The following is a 17,440-nucleotide window of genomic DNA, read 5'->3' on the forward strand; positions in this document are numbered from 1 at the left end:
TTTAATCCTTAAATTTTAATAACACATTATAAAGTTCTTAGCTTTTATTTTATATAACAGTTTAATCACTCAAATTTTTGAATAATTAAACAGTTTAATCTCTTTATAAATGACTAAACTGTTAAATAAAACAAAAATAATGACTTTATAATATTTTTTTATCAAATACAAGTTTTAAACAATGTGTTATGTAAAAATATAAAAATTAATAAATTATTTACCTTATTATTTTTTTAGATAATATAATTCATAATTTAACTGTATTTATATAATAATTTAATTATTAAAATTAAAAAATATTTAAAATTACAAATCCGATTAATTTCTGAAAGCTCTATCCATCCGATTAACACCTAACATTTTTACAACCTTCTGATTTATATAATAATTTTAAGGGAAAAGTATAAAAATAAACCTTGTGGTTTGGCCCATTTTCGAACTGCACCCCTGTGGTTTAAAAGTTTGCAAGTTGGTGTCATGAACTTCATTCCGTTAGCAAAGAGGGGTAATTGTAGGAGACGGCGTTAGAAGTGATGAGCTGGCAATAAAAAGGCATGTGACTGCTGGGGGCATTTTCGGTAGACAAAATATGTGCAACGCTTATAAATACAGGAGATTACAAATAATAAACCCCCAATTTATGAAAAACGAATCCCTAAATCCAAGTCTGTGAAATCCCTAAATTGAAAAGCAAGAAAGCTTGAAACAAAGTAGTCGATTCTATTGCTGTAATCATCTGGAGAAGTTTGGACGAACTGGTATGTTTGCTAAACCCTAATTTAACTGTTTCGTAATTTCTTCTCAACCCTAATTTAACTTGTTGGTGATTTCTGTTCAACTTCTTCTAGGTTACGATTGATGCGTTCTTTGAATTGGTGCGTGTAATCGGTAGTCTGCAATGGCTTCAAGCGTTGAATCGTCTTTGGGTAGCAGAACAGACCGTGAGACTTTTATGAAATATCGATGTGGCTTGATATCCCCTGTTCGAACAGCTTCAACTAATGCTAATTTTGGTCGAAGATTTGTTGGTTGTGGCAGATACAGGGAACAAGCGAAATGTGATTATTTCGTATGGTTAGATCATCCAATATGTGACAGAGGGATGGAGGTTATTCAGCAGTTGAAGCAAAAAATGAAGGAATGTGAGGAACAGTTGGAAGAAGCTTCCGCAAGGGTGGTGGAGATGGAGGTGGAACTCAAAAGGTGGAAGGTTCTAAATCATAAAATGGAGAAAGAGTTGCAGACGAAGATTGAGGAAACAGAGGCACTGAAGTTGGAGTTTACAAGGAAAAGAAAATTTGATGTAGTCAACAATTTGAAGTTTAGTGTATATTTCATTTTTGGAATTTTTTTAGTAGCAATTGTGTTAGGTGTTAATATTGAAAGGGTGGAGGTGATGAAGAAGTTGTCAGGCTAAAATTGTTTTAAAGAATATGCAATTACATCTGTGTTTTGATTCTGAAACTTTGTAATGGTTATATTCAGATTTGTGCAATGTAATTTGTGACTATTGGCTTTTGTTGGTAATGGTTAATGTCTGGTCATGGCTTTATGCATAAGTTTATTTTTATGCAAGCAGTGTGTTAATGTCCAGCTTCTGCTCATGGTTATTGTTGTGCAATTTATATGCTTTGTGCATAGGTGTATTTTTGTGCAATCTGTGTGTTAATGTCCAGCTTCCGCTCATGGTTATTGTTGTGCAATTTATATGCTTTGTGCATAGGTGTATTTTTGTGCAATCTGTGTGTTAATGTCCAGCTTCTGCTCATGGTTATTGTTGTGCAATTTATATGCTTTGTGCATAGGTGTATTTTTGTGCAATCTGTGTGTTAATGTCCAGCTTCTGCTCATGGTTATTGTTGTGCAATTTATATGCTTTGTGCATAGGTGTATTTTTGTGCGATTACAATTCGGAGAAGTAGCTTTGTGTAATATAGCTTCGTCTAAAAACAGAGCAAATATCCATCACAATAAAGATACGAAATGACCATTTGCATTATGATACGAAATGACCATTCATACTACGCAATACATGCGACTTTGTCCAAAATTGAAACATGCTAAACATAGCAAAGTATGTAGTTGGGTTACAAAAAAAAACTGTCAACATTGGAACCAAAATAGCTAGAAACTAGCTACAAAATCTACCAAAACAGCATATCATAGTACGGTCTAATTTTTCTTGGTCTTCTGTTTCTTCTGTCCGCTAGCATTGGCAATGCCCAGTAATTCACTCGCCCTTCTGAAGTTTCTGAACACACTTGTCGTTTGCTGCGAGGAATGCATTGTGGTAGGAGTTGGCTGTGAGCAATGCCTTCTGCTACTTCTTGGATGTGAAGACTGCCTTGCGTTTGCAGCTGGCTGCGAAGCTTGTCCTGCTGCAGTTGGATTTGCATGTGAAGCTTGGCCTATTGCAGTTGGAGTTGGCTGTGAAGCATGCCCTATTGTAGTTGGATTTGGCTGTGAAGATTGGCCAGTTGCAGTTGGATTTGGCTGTGAAGCATGGCCTGTTGCAGTTGGAGCTGGCTGTGAAGATTGGCCAGTTGCAGTTGGATTTGGCTGTGAAGCATGGCCTGTTGCAGTTGGAGCTGGCTATGAAGATTGGCCAGTTGCAGTTGGGTTCCTTCTAGGTCTGCCTCTCCTCCTTAATGGAGATACCTTGTAAATATACACAAGCAATCAACTCATAAATTCACCATTTAAACCACTTAGAAAGGAACTCATAATTACACCATATAAACCACTTAAGCAATGAACTCATAATTACACCATATAAACCACTTAAGCAATGAACTCATAAATTAACCAATTAACCACATAACATATGAACTCATAAATTAACCAATTAAATCACATAACAGATGAACTCATTAATACACCATTTAAACCATATAAGCAATGAACTCATAGATACACCATTTAAACAAGATAAGCAATGAACTCATTAATACACCATTTAAACCAGATAAGCAATGAAATCATTAATACATCATATAAACCACACAATCACATTTATATGCACGTACCTCTCCGATATTACCCAAACGTTTATTTCTCTCTTTTCGGAGTCGTCTCTGCCAAGCTGTCTCTCTGGTAATGGCTGCTTTACATCCCCTAGAATTATGCCCTTCCATCTTGCATCTACCACATAGAATTTTACCACCAGCCCGTGTAACCTTGAATGGGTTGCGTGGCTCATCTGCTTGCCTGTTCCTCTTCTTCTTGGGTCGCCCTGATGGTTTCTTAACAACCCATGGATGTATGTCTGGTAATTCAGTTCTCACCCACTCTTCAGGACTAGGGATAGGATTAATAACATGACTATACACTCCTAAGTAGACATCTTTGGAGAAGTATCTATCAACATAAGCTTCAGGCTTCTCTCTGTTAGTGTATATGGCAGAGATAGCATGTTTGCAAGGCACTCCTGACAATTGCTACAACCTACAACTGCACGTCTTGGCTCCTAAATCCACAACAGATGTGGTGTCATAACAATCCACAGAGTATTTATCTTGACCCGCTGCAGTACAGAAACAGTTCCTAGCATCAACCTTTAGCTTTTCCAATTGCTCTTGATATGCAGGGCAAATATCCCCCTTGTACCTTTTCATCCCTTCTGACTTAATATGGTATCTCTTCATAATCCTTTTTCTTATCCACTCAAACATAGAAAGAACAGGTAAGTTCCTAGCTAACTTGATATATGTATTGAATGACTCACATATGTTATTCTGCAACGCATCCGATTTCGTGTGAGTAGAGAAATGACATCGTGCCCATGTCTTTGGGTCATGCTTCATAACCCAATTGTAAGCAGACTCGTCAAGATTCTTGATTGCTTGCATATGGAATTCCCATGAACGTTCAGTACCAGCTCCTGCTGCCCTCCACAGTAGATTCTTGTATTCTGTCCTTTTGAATTGCAACTTCATGTTCTCCCACATATGCCTAACACAAAACCTGTGCTCTATACCTGGCATGACTGTGTTCATTGCCTCTACCAACCCCTAATATTGACCAAACAATAAACAAAAGTATTCAGAATCAATAAATGACATTAAACACTCATATCTAATTAATTGCAATAGTAAATCAAATTTAAGGATGTACCTTTTGTTGGTCTGACATGAAGACCCATTTGGTCTCCTGTGGTGTACCAAAATCAGAAACCAATAATTCCAAAAACCATTGCCAAGAGGCTTTGCACTCTATGTCCACACATCCAATAGCAAGTGGGAACATGTTCTCATTACCATCTCTAGCAACAGCACACAACAGTTGGCCACCCATTGGTGATTTGAGAAAGCATCCATCAAGACCAATTAATGGCCTCATTCCAGCAAAATACCCTTGTTTTTGAGCTGTAAACCGCACATACATGTACTGAAAAACAACAATCTCCCTCGGTATAGCAGTTGATGAACTTGCTTCCCCTGTGTGTTCCAAAAACTGCAGCTCTGTCTGAATTTTGATCAAGCTTCCAGGATTTGCTACCTTGATCATTTCCGCATAATCATACAGCCACTTATACTGCAATGTAAGGTCACCTTCAAAGTGTTTTGCGGCCCTTCTCCTTGCCCTATAGCATTTTGAAGGTCTAACTTCAGTTCCTAACTCCCTCTGGATCTTCATCTGCATTGCCTCCACACTCCAGTCTTTATTTTCTCGTAAATCTGACATATACTTTTCAGCAATGTAAGCTGACCCAACCAATCGATTGACATTGTCCCTTGGACACTCGTGTTTTGGCTTGAAAGTTTTTATCTGGAATGTCCTTGTCCTTCTCATTGAAGATGCATGTACCTTAAAACCACATTTCTGCTTGCATATGGCAGTCACAGTTGTTTTAGTATTCCTGCTCAACTTATAATCAAATCCTTGCTTCACTGCCCACTCCTTCAGTGCCTTCCTATACACATAAACATTCGAGAACCTCATACCCAAAGATAACTTAGGATCTGCCATCCCTGTGACTTCATTAAATTCTTCAAAGTTAGGGTTGCCATCATCAGAAGAGTCACTCAAGCTTTGCAAGTCATCTTCATCACACGGGCTCTCATTGAATTCTCTAAAGTCTTCTTCATTGAGGGCTGGTTCATCTCCATTTTGACTTTCACCTTCTTCTCGATCTCCCTCTGCTCCATCAACATTTGTTGTGTAGTTTTGGAATATGTCATCATCACTCCCCTCCAGATCCACAAACTCTTCACTCAATTCCAATTCAACATCAGTGTTGTCACTATCAACCTCATCCCTCGTATAGTCATAGTCCTCATCATCGGAATCATCTTCCCCACTGCTATCATCATTGTTTGATTGCTCAGATTGATCTTCATGTGGCTCATTTTGAGTCTGGATTGGTGATTGTGGTTCATTTTGAGTCTGGATTGGTGATTGTGGATGGATTGGTGATTGTGGCTCTGGATGGATTGGTGATTGTGGCTCATCAGGTTGTTGCTCTGGATGGATTGGTGATTGTGGCTCTGGATGGATTGGTGATTGTGGCTCATCAGGTTGTTGCTCTGGATGGATTGGTGATTGTGGCTCATCATGTTGTGGCTCTGGTTGGTTTTCATTGAGAACTGCAACAGGCACTACTTCTTGGTAGAACAGATCAAACGTCTTAAGCGGCTTATTGTAATCAAACATGTTGAATATGTCTTTGTCCGATGTTATTTCCTCATACGCTATCTCACCTCGCAGTCCCCATATCTTAAACCATATCTGACAGCAATTTGCATAACCCAGCTCAAACCCAAGACCTTGTAGTTCAAATAAGGACAAGTAGTCCACATCCGTCTCCTCTATTATCTTGATACTACCCCCTTTGTATACCATATCATCCTCTGTAATTTCCCATTTGCCTCCATGATGTATCACTAACTTGACATACTCAAACATTATCACCACCTATACGAAATAAACATGATTTTTAAACCACAATTGCAATTATCCATGACATTAACCAAGACCAACATTAACCAAGTAACAGAGCTATACAAACATAAACTGACATTAAACATCAATTGCTTGTTAACATAGTGATAATGTTAAACAATGAAGAACTTATTCAACAAGACATTGAACATGGTAAACGATAAACAGAAGTATTAAAACGAGGTTCAAACGTATTATTATGATAAACACATGAAAAATCGATTAAGCAACAGTATAGAAACGATAAACGCGGTAAAAGGTAAACAAAACAACATCGCGATTGAAACGATAAACAAAAAAAAATGATTAATCGAATGAAACGGTAAACATAGGTTCAATCGATAGTTAAAAACAATATTTAACAAAAAGGAGTTCAAACCAACATAATTTTACAGTTCGTAACCTACTGAATCACTGTTCAAAACCCATTATATCACCCTGCAAAACCCATTTACCCCCTTTTGAAACCCATTTGTATCTATAACACCGAACATGCAAAACAATTACTACAAGTAGAAAGAATGAAAAATAAACAGAGTAAGCGTTCGAACCTGGTAAAACAGAGTAAGCTGAACCAGTATCCTCGCTTTTCTTACACAACCACCATGTTCTTCTTCGTGAGGATGGTTCGTCTGCGATGGTGGAAGTTGAAAGAATTACCTTTTTGAAATGCGTTTGATTCTTTAAATGTGATGGAAGCTTGAAGATGAAAGGTTTCAGAATACGTAAAGGTTAGGGATGATAGTTAAGATGAAAAAGGTAAGAGGAATTAGACTTTTCATTTACCACTTCATATTTTGTCTACCGAAAATGCCCCAGCGTGTCACGTGCCTTTTTATTGCCAGCTCATCACTTCTAACGCCGTCTCCTACAATTACCCCTCTTTGCTAACGGAATGAAGTTCATGACACCAACTTGCAAACTTTTAAACCACAGGGGTGCAGTTCGAAAATGGGCCAAACCACAAGGTTTATTTTTGTACTTTTCCCTAATTTTAATCATTAAATTAAAAAATATATAAAAATACAAATCCGTTTAATTTTCAAATGCACTATCCATCCGGTTAACACCTAACATTTTTACAACCTTCTAATTTATATAATAATTTAATCATTAAAATTTAAAAATATACAAAAAATATAAATCCGATTACTTTCCGAACGCCCTATCCATCCAATTAACACATGACGTTTCATACAACCTTCTGATTTATATAATAATTTAATCATTAAAATTCAAAAAATATAAAAATACAAATCCGATTAATTTTCAAAGACCCTATCCATCCGATTAAACATCTAATGATTTTTACAATATTCTGATTTATATAATAATTTAATCAGAAAAATTAAAAGAAATATAAAAATACAAAAATACAAATCCGATTAATTTTCAAAGGCTCTATCCATCGATTAACACCTAACGATAATCTTCGGATTTTGTTCACATACCTATACGCTTCGTACCACATTCTGAACAGAACTTGGAGGTTTCTCTTATGTATGGAGCACCACATTCATCACAGTACTTTGCTGGACTCTGAGGCTGCAATTTACAAATTAACATTTATTTATAATACTTAACAATCTTTATTAAAGAATAATTAGATAATTAAATCATATAAAATCAGTAACTCAATATATAATCTTATTTTTTTTTCTAACAAACTAACAAATTCTCAAAGATTGTTTTAAAGATTTTATAATCAAATCTCCAACAAGATTGTTTTGAACATCTCAGAATGCCTAATTAGAAGATGGGTAAGAATCACTTGTTTCGCAAAGATGTCCTTGAAGTTTAAAGTTTCGTAAATGCGGGTCTAAGATTTCCTCCAATTGCAAAAATAGAAATTTTCACTAAAACCGATAGTTAGGGGATTAACTGTTCACTTTAAACAAATATAAGGGTCAATAGAACATTTTTTAAAGCTCAGGGGTCAGCTCAGGGGTCATTTGACGTTTTGGGACAAGTTCAGGGATGCAGGATGTATTAAGCCTAAAACATAGTTATTAAAGACGCGCCTTTGGCGCATGGCGCACCAGGCGCAGGCCTTTGCGCCATGTCACCCCATGGCACACGCCTGGTGCGCCAAGAGGCAGTTTCCAAAGGTGAACAACGCGCCTGGGTAGTTAGGGGCAGTTTTCTGGAATTTTTGGCAGTTAGTTTACATATCTGGAATGGAATACGTGTTCTATTAAAAAAAATATTAAAAAAGAAGAGATATCATACCTTTGAATTAATTAGAAGAAGAAGCGACAGAGTCGTTATTAGAGGAAGAAGTTAGTAGAAAAAAACTCAATAAACGAGTTCAAACGACAGAAACAAAGAAACCAAATGGAATTCAAATTCAAGAGTTTCATGATGCTTTAGATGAGGAGTGATGAATTTGGAAAATTTTGATTAGGAGTAAAACTTATGATATAGTATTCGACTCTAGCTTTATGATATGAGGGTTATTTTGCATTTTAAAATTTATTTATGTTTAAGAGTATTTTCATGATTTTTTTAGTATTCATTGCATTTTTATGTTAGTTTTATAGTTCTATAATTTTTATTTTTGTAAATGCACCTTGTCTCGCTATACCATTCGCCATGCGCCTTTAATAATTATAGCCTAAAAAAATTAGGCATTCTTTTTTGTGATCAACTTGTATATATCTGAGAGACTTGAATATTACTATATTTTAGCAAGTTGTTAGTAATATAATAAATATTTTAGTTATAATTAACATTTGAAAATCCTATGTGACAATTAAATAGTGAGTCAAATAAAAGTAAAATCAATTTGTTTAACTTTTTTTTTTTTTTGGTCAGGTATGTATGGGGTATGGGGTAAAACAGATCTTATTTAGAAACATTTGGGATAAAGGCCCTGTTTAGGAATTAGCTGATTACATTAGCTGATTGATAATAGCGGTTTGTGCAAAAAGACGAATAAGGACATTTCTTTTTTAATTTTGGCGCAGGAGAAGAGGAGTCTATCTATTAGGATTAAAGAAGTCCATTAATTTTAATATTGCAAAACGCTAAATGAAAAAGCTCTCAAACACTCCAATCAGCGGTTTCAGTGGTCAAACCGCTAAGGGGGTGTTTGGTTAGGCACATTTATAGTAGGGAATGGGAATGGATATAGTTAATTACCTTTGGTAATGTTTGGTTTTAGAAATTTTAATATAGGAATGAAATCACATTCACCCCATAATGGGAATCAACCATTCCCTCTTCCTTCCCCTTTAATCAAATATGATTCCCATTCCCTTGTCAAATTTAAAAAAAAAAAGAAAAAAGAACCCACGTTTTTTTTATAACTACCTATACCATAATTCTACTAAAAAATAAAAAAAACTGCCTATACCATAACCAAAAATATAAAGGTAATTACCCACAAATATATACTCTACGGTATACTATATAATAAAGTATATTTGTTGTAACCAAAAATAATAATAATAAAGTATATTTGTTTATATAATATAATATAGTTTTTTTAATCAATAATATAGTATTTTTATTCCCTTTCAAAAAAAAACAAATATAGTATTTTTATATTATAATACATTGGTTGTTTAAATAATTTGTATATATATATATTTATATATTAATTTAATTTATGAATATTTTTATAATTAATTTTTTTCAGTTAGTTTATAATTAATGGTCTTCATATTTTTTTTATTTATTAAAATTTTAAAAAAATTAATTTTGTACAATTTCGATTTTGAGTTTGATTCCAATTCCGAAATTTGAACCAAACACTCTTAAAGTAATTGGATTCCGATTCCGGATTAAACTAAACAAAATAAACAAATAGTCATTCCGATTCTGATTCCGTAACATTCCGATTCCGATTCCAATTCCGAAGTTTGAACCAAACGCCCCCTAAAGTTGGTCAAAACCGCTCTTTTTATCCCAAAACGCTCTTTACCAAACAGGGCCAAAATTGTTGGGTAAATTACACCCATGGTCACTGAACTTCACCCATTTTACCATTGTGGCTACTGAACTACAATTCTTAACGGTATGACCACTAAACTTTATACTTTTAAACACCAATGGCCACTCAATATTAACAAACTCATCAAAATGACCGTTAACGACCTCAAAATGAAAATATTCAAGAATTAAAGTTGTTCAGAACGACATTTACCATGAAACCACATTTTTTATTTTCCAAAATCAACTTTTTTGGAGCTTTCTCTCTCTACAAATGCACATTCTCTCCTAACCAAACAACACTTAAATGACTTCAAAACGAAAATTTCCAAGAATTAAAATTCCTTAAAATATCATTAACTATTCAAAAAAATTATTTTGAGGCCGTCAACGGTCGTTTTGAGGCGTTGAATGGCCACCGTCGTCATAAAGTGTTAAGAATTCTTCAGTAGCCACAATGTTAAAATGGGTAAAATTCAGTGGCCATGGGTGTAATTTGTCCGGATAAAATTGCAATAACAAATTTACACTTTTCCAACAAATTTGCACCTTCCTTATCCCAATAATATCTCAACCAAAATTTCACCCTTTCCACTATCATACCATACTTCCACTTTTCAAAATGCATGATCATTCAAAAGATAGAACCAAATTGTTAACAACTTTTCAATCATTAGCAGATTTTCTCTAGCAATCATTAAAAAGATACACACATTATACGGGACATATCTTCAGTTTTTCATCAAGAAATTGTAGGTCTAATGCCTAGAAATTTGATCTTTTCAAAATTGCTAGATTAAGACATCCAATTTTTAAATGCTAAGATAATTGAGTTCCTTCACATGTTTCAAGGCCAAGGATCAAATTCACTTCTGCAATTAAGATTGTAATCGAGACGAGCCGAGTTTTGACATGCTCATACTCGCTAATTAGAAAATTGACTATTCTTAATGGAACCGAGCCAAGTTTTGACATGCTCATACTCGCTAATTAGAAAATTGACCAGCCACTCGAGCTCAGTATTTTGCTTGGGAGCAGCTCATTTATTTGTTCACAGCTTTGCTCGTGAGCATCTCATTAATTTTGTTCTTAAATTTGGTCGCGAACAACTCGTTAATTATATTCATTTGAAATTTGTTTAATACAAAACTATAAAGTTTTAAAACCTACAAAACTAAAGTAGGTAGTTTTACATTTCCCCTTTTATAGCAAATATTATTATTAAAAAAAAAAGGGAACCAAGCTTGTTCACGAGCCTGTTCATGAACATTATAATCAAGCTTGTGCATAAACCTATAACTGAGCCTGCTCGCGAGTTTTCGAGTCGAATTTTTTCGTGCTCAAGCTCGACTAATTTATAAATCGAGCTGAACAAGGTCGAACTTTTAGCGAGCCGAACAGTGCAGCTCGACTCATTTACAACGCTAGTAAAGATGACTAGACACTATAATCGAACCAAGCTTGCTCACGAGCCTGTTTATGAACATTATAATCGAACTTGTTCATAAATCTATAACCGAACCTGTTTGCGAGCTTTCGAACAAGTTTTTACCGTGCTCAAGCTCTCATTTATAAATCTAACTGAACAAGGTCGAGCTTTTAGTGAACAGAGCGGCTCGGTTCGGCTCATTTATAGCCCTAGTAAAGATGGCTAGACAATATAAAGTTCAAGCAAAGTGATTATATCCAACCAAAATTCATACTTTTAAAACACTCACAAGAAAAGTCTGATCAAAGAAGCACTCACCATTAAATGCAGGCGGCCTCCAACATGACCCCCTGCGAGAGGTTGTAAATAAGCCATGTGTTGAGAAATGCTAGAGTGGCTAGAATGAGCAATTTCAAGTGAGTGTGGAGGAGTCGGTCCACATTGATGATTTTGACAAAACTGTGGTTGGCTTTGGTGAACTTGGTGAATCGGATGAAACTGAGGTTGATGTGACATTGAATCCACATGATGCTTTGGAGGTGTATGCTGCTCACTTTGTGGCTGTTAAGAGGAAAAAATAGAGCATATAACTTCCCATGGTACAATAAATGATGTCTAACTATCAAATAGATTCAAATTAGCATAATGCCTAATACATTTGTTTGTTGACCTGTAATTGGCCCAAAATTTCAACAGTCCCTCTAAAGTTTCAAAAGTTTCAAAATGACTCATATTCTTGTGCAATTGCATTCAATAAACCTCTATTTCTCAATAGAATTTGTTGGATGCAGAAACCTTCATATGTCAAAAAGAAAATGTCGAATAAATAAATAATTTAGAGCTTTTGAAAGTTCAGGGGCAGTTGAATTTTTGGGTTATTGAATGCAATTGGATAAGAATAACGGGTTATTGAATGCAACTGGACAAGAATAAAAGATTATTGAATGCCATTAGACAAGAATAGGGGTCATTTGGAATTTTGAAAGTTCAGGGAGACGGTTGAAGTTTTGGATCAAGTAAAAGGGGGCAACAAATGTATTAGGGCTTAGCAATGATGTCTAACTATATCAAATACATTCAAATTAGCATTTGCCTCCAGCACAATATAGCAATTGGTAACAACATAGCTGAGAAAAATACCAAGAACAAACGGTGCATAGAATTGATTGAAATGGTAAAATCTAGTCATTAAAAAAAAAAAAAAAAGGGCGGCCCGGTCGCATTACGCGTCCCCGCTGAGCGAGGGTCCGGGGAGGGGTCCCACCACAAGGGTGTATTGGGGGCAAGCCTTCCCTTGCCAATTTAATTGGCAAGAGGCCGCTCCTAAGACTCGAACCCGTGACCTCAGGTCACACGGCAACAACGTTTTACCGTTGCGCCAAGGCACGTTAGAGGCCGCTCCTAAAATCTAGTCATTAATCATGTAAAATTGCTCGACTGTCAAGGTACGTTAGGGTTGAAATTGCACCATTTTCGACGTTAGGAGTAAAATTACTTCTAGGTGTCAATGTTAGGGTATCTTTGTGCCTTTTCCCTTTCTATATCATACGACAGAGATATAAGCAAAAGAAAAAAGTGAAGCATTTCAATATGGAATTCAAACAATTGAAAATATAAAATCACATTATGTTAGCTGAATATTCTGGCGGTTGACTTTGGCTCATGCACTTGCAAACTTTACAATCATATACCCATGACAACATGATAGACAATCAAAATGTTTAAGAACCATGTACAGAAGATCAATGATACAAATAACAAGCTAGAATTTACTTCACTTACAGATCGAAATCCTTGTGCAGTAGTCATTGTAGGACTATCTGTAGCAGAAAGCGTCTGAAAAGAAATACAAAAGTTTCAGGTTTAACAACAAAGCTCATCATTTGAAGAGGTTAGAATTACTATACGTGCTATTAAGCTCAAGCAGAAGTAAGACACATTCAGGAAAAGCCCCATCCGTACAATTGATTTTAAAATTGGGGAGCGGGGGTATATATTAGAACATTCACAAAAGGAACTAACACTTACTGGCAATCCAGGAATGTTGGACACAACCCGCCTATACTTGTGCCTCGGAGAATAGAATTTATAATCTCGAGAAGTAACAGCAACATCATTCCGGCCTGTTAGTCGTTTAAACCTGGAATATCAGCAGCCAAATCAGAGTGAAGAATAGTATGTTTGGTGTATTGGTAGGGAGAGCTTTTTAAACTTGTGATTAACCCACTTTTACTTGGGTATTCTTGGGTTTGGTTACTCAGCTTTTGGGGAAAACAGTAAATTATCTCTTTCTGCAAAAGAAGGGTAAATTATATTCACGGTTGCAGAAGCATTGAGCCTTCGAAGAAACATTGCTGCCATTATATTTCCCCCTCAAATTACACCAAGCAAAAAGCTTCTTAGCACATTATCATAGTAAGGTAGGCTATATACCAATTAGCTTGAGTGGAAAAGGTCTCTAGTCGCTTAAGCAAGGTGGCAAGTTCAATTGCTAGTGTAAGCAAAAAGAAATTAATTGGGATAGGGACCACCCAAGGGTGTCTGAGCAACCTTGAACTGATTAATCAGATCTTCTTACCAGAAGAAAAAAAAGGTAAGGTAGCATATATATATATAGCTTGTTGCAACATATTTGTTCATTGCAGTGAATGTAGATATTTCCTTCATTGAATGTCTTAGTAATGTATGACACAATGAGAGCTGAGAAATTATGGAAGTTGGTAACCAGGTAATAAATACCTTCCAAATGCGACTGTACTGATTTTCCATTTGGATTAAAAGTTCTATCTATGATGTTATTTAATAATTCTAGCTTTCTTTTCAGCAAAGGAACAACAGTCATGATGTTTTGAATAAAACTGTTACGAGTATAGGTAACTACGGATCCATAAGAAACTAAGGTACTAAGAAACAAGAAAAAGTAAGACCTAAACCATATATAGCCCCCTAAACTTGTCCATTTTGGTCACTTTGCCCCTCGAACTTAAATGAGGGCCCATTAGCCACTCCAACTCCATGAAAGTGACATAAAGCCTTTTATTTTTCCTCAATCGGAGAAGATTTTGACCACTCACCTTTCCATTGACTTCCCATATGCAATGTGACTTTTTCCTTCAAAACAATTTACCCATTCTTAGAGTATATTTTGCAATAGCCTCTCTAAACTCATACACACTTTGAAATACCATCTCGAAAGAGCACATTGCAAATTTTTATAAAAGGAAAAGCCACACTGTGTCAACCGAAAGGCGAGTGGTCCTCACGGTTCAACATCTTCTCCAATTGAAGAAAAATAAGAGACTTATTATGTCACTTTTAGAGAGTTGAAGAAAAATAAGAGACCTATTATGTCAGTTGGAGTGACTAATGGGTTGTCCATGAAGTTTGTAGGGCAGAATGACCAAAGTGGACAACTTTAGGAGGCTTCATATAGTTTAGGCCAAAAAGTAAATTCATGTAGCAAAATAGTCATAAAAGTATGATCTACAAACAGGAATTTTAATCTATATGCACTGAGAAGGGTGTGCCACAACTTACCACTCAGCATCTTCAATGGGCATATTATTGGGCTTCTCAACTATATCCAAACCATTAACCACCACAAAACGTACTCTCTTCTCTTCTTGTATTACTAATTCTGGGAATCTTGTCCTCGTCTCAAAGGAAGTTGCCAACTCTCTTCTTTTAAAAGAATAAGTACCTTCAGGAGAAAACTATGCCAAGTCAAAATAAAGGCTCAAATATTATACACAAAAAGAATCATAAGAGTATTATTAGTGTTTTTGAAATTTTATTTAGGGGAAAATAGCACTATTTGATTATGCAAGCACGCACATGATGTGCAACATGTACAAATTTAGACCGTTTCGTTATACAATTTAATTATTCATCTAGGAAGGAAATAGTAAACCTTTTTTAGGAAATTTCTTGGCCATTTTTCTGTACAAACCACCTGCCGCTTCAAGGGCTACTCCAAGGGTCTTGTCACGAATACCATTCAAGGAAGCCAGCCTCATATTTACATCATTAACAAGTGTTTCGTACATATTTGCAACATACATTAAGGGCAAAGCAAACCTTGGGTCACCTTCATATTGCACATCTCCTGATTTCCTCTTATTCAATTTATCTTGCCCCGAGTGGGCATCATATTCCGCCCCACTATCAGCCACTTCAATTACATGATCACTGATAAAGTGATCAACAATTATCTGTAGGAATCTTGCTCTCGCAGACTCAACAGGGGTTACATCTAGCTCAAAATCCAAAAGGAACTAGTTAATATGACAGCAGACACAATTTGGCAAGAACAGTATATGATAGGAAGTGAGATTTCCACAGTAATATAGTAATATAATATTGTAGCTAAATTTGGAAATTTTGCTGGAACAGTTTAGTTGGATATGTAAGTACCTTCAATAGTCAATATATCATAGGCACCTCGAGGAGACCCATTGTTCTCAAGGCTAGATCGATCTTCTTCCACCCCAACACCATGAAGAGGTAAGGTATTCCTATAGGATTCATGCATACAGTCCTGGAGGAGCAATAAGAGGCATAATTTATGAACTGCATACAGGAACTCCAATGAAAAAAGAAAATGAGCAAAGAGATTGTGCTTTTGGAGGTAGCATGTAATTTGAACGGAGCAATGAACATCGCCAATGTGAAAGCCACATATTGAGTATACTAAAACAAGACAAATTTCAGGAATCATTGTTGCACGGAAACAGATATAGATACGGAAACCGACACGGGAAACATTATTTCTAAAACATAACCTTCAAAAAATAGTCTTTAAACAAAAACGGTAAAGGATACGAAACTCATGGGTGGAGACAGGGTCTGGGGGCCAGGCCCCTGGCCGCCGGATCCACCCCAACCATAACCACTCACGTGATAACATGTATAAAGGGCGGCCCACCACACGGGTGTATTGGGGGCAACCCTTCCCCTACCAATTTTTTTACAAGAGACCCCTCCTAAGACTCGAACCCGTGACCTCTTGGTCACACAACAACAATGTTTACCATTGCCCCAAAAATTGAGTGAGTTTGATTTAGAAGAATAAAATTCACCCACACAGTTGTAAAATTGACTCCCAAACAGAACAATCTGTACCCCCACTGGATACGGACACGGATACGAAAAGGGGAACATATTCAGAACCAAAACAAAAAGGCAACCATATGGTTTTCAAATACATACTCCGAAAATCAGCATTTTCTCTCTCAACATGTGATCTTCTTTAACTAGTTTTTTCTGTATACTTCGAACACTTGAAAATAATTTCATTTGATTCAGGGTAAATTATTTCTGGAAGACTCGTTTGCTGTACAAACTATAGAGAATTATCATTTGTTTAATCATTAACAATTTCCACAATCCGCATAAAAGAACAAAATTCGAGAAAAGAGGACTTACAACAGCAGCACTGGAATCATCTTCAGCATCCAAGCTACCATCGGCGTGACGATCGACAGTGTCTCCTCCTATTGTATCGATATTAGCAGGACGGGAGTCGACGGAGTTAAGATCATGAAGAGAGCTGCTACCAATGAAGGAATTCGCGGATCTCAAGTTATAATGCTGCACAGGAACCCTACTTCCCATTTTTCACCGAAGCATACACTAGAAAATTCAAATTGAATTCAGAATCGAAAGAGAATCATCCATAGCCATTCGATTCAGCTACTCTATAGCATCTTCTACTACAAATTGTAGAAGTGGAAACGGAGACTGCAGAGGAAAGAAAAGGAATCATGAGTTGCAGAGTGGTTTGAGTTTTGGAGGAGATGTCAGAGCTAAGTAACGGCTATACAGAGATGAGAGAGAAGAGGAAGATACAAAGGGAAAAAGGGAGGGAGAAGCCAAGGCTGAGACCATACCTGAGCTTACGAAAGACGAAAGTGTACGGACAAGTCCAAGCCTCACTCCGATCTTCACACCTGCCTTCCATCCTTTGACTGTTTTCAACATTGTGTTTTTATTAGGCAAAAAAAAAAAAAAAAAACATCAACTTCTTAATTTTTAGGGTAATTAATTTATTAGTCCCTATATTTTGACAAAACACACTGTTTAGTCCCTGTATTTTCAAAAACACATGATAAAGTCCCTAACATTTTTCTCGATGAACTG

The 17,440-nt window shown here is 36.1% G+C and overlaps 2 protein-coding genes across 3 annotated transcripts; both read right to left on the reverse strand.

Moving 5' to 3' along the window:
• Positions 1 to 2,045: 2,045 nt before the first annotated feature.
• LOC136226988 (uncharacterized) lies at positions 2,046 to 6,617 on the reverse strand. 2 transcript variants are annotated; one of them, XR_010687940.1, is made up of 4 exons: positions 6,492 to 6,617; positions 4,114 to 5,913; positions 3,027 to 4,010; positions 2,046 to 2,658 (listed from the first exon to the last, which is right to left on the reverse strand). XR_010687940.1 is itself a non-coding variant. In XM_066015706.1 (3 exons), the coding sequence occupies exons 2-3, from the start codon at positions 5,902 to 5,904 to the stop codon at positions 3,438 to 3,440; spliced, it is 2,364 nt and encodes a 787-aa protein (XP_065871778.1). In that variant the 5' UTR covers positions 5,905 to 5,913; positions 6,492 to 6,617; the 3' UTR covers positions 2,761 to 3,437. The 2 variants fall into 2 exon arrangements, 1 of the variants encoding a protein (XP_065871778.1); XM_066015706.1 differs by lacking the exon at positions 2,046 to 2,658 and having other exon boundaries at positions 2,761 to 4,010.
• A 534-nt stretch (positions 6,618 to 7,151) lies between these two features.
• LOC136228063 (uncharacterized protein At2g02148) lies at positions 7,152 to 17,265 on the reverse strand. The gene is made up of 9 exons (XM_066016891.1): positions 17,191 to 17,265; positions 16,727 to 17,041; positions 15,716 to 15,839; positions 15,213 to 15,554; positions 14,840 to 15,002; positions 13,331 to 13,442; positions 13,085 to 13,138; positions 11,621 to 11,863; positions 7,152 to 7,485 (listed from the first exon to the last, which is right to left on the reverse strand). Exons 2-9 carry the CDS (start codon positions 16,913 to 16,915, stop codon positions 7,384 to 7,386), a joined length of 1,329 nt encoding a protein of 442 aa, XP_065872963.1. The 5' UTR covers positions 16,916 to 17,041; positions 17,191 to 17,265; the 3' UTR covers positions 7,152 to 7,383.
• Positions 17,266 to 17,440: the final 175 nt, after the last annotated feature.

This window comes from Euphorbia lathyris, chromosome 4 (genome assembly GCF_963576675.1).
Source record: "Euphorbia lathyris chromosome 4, ddEupLath1.1, whole genome shotgun sequence".
Lineage (NCBI taxonomy): Eukaryota > Viridiplantae > Streptophyta > Magnoliopsida > Malpighiales > Euphorbiaceae > Euphorbia > Euphorbia lathyris.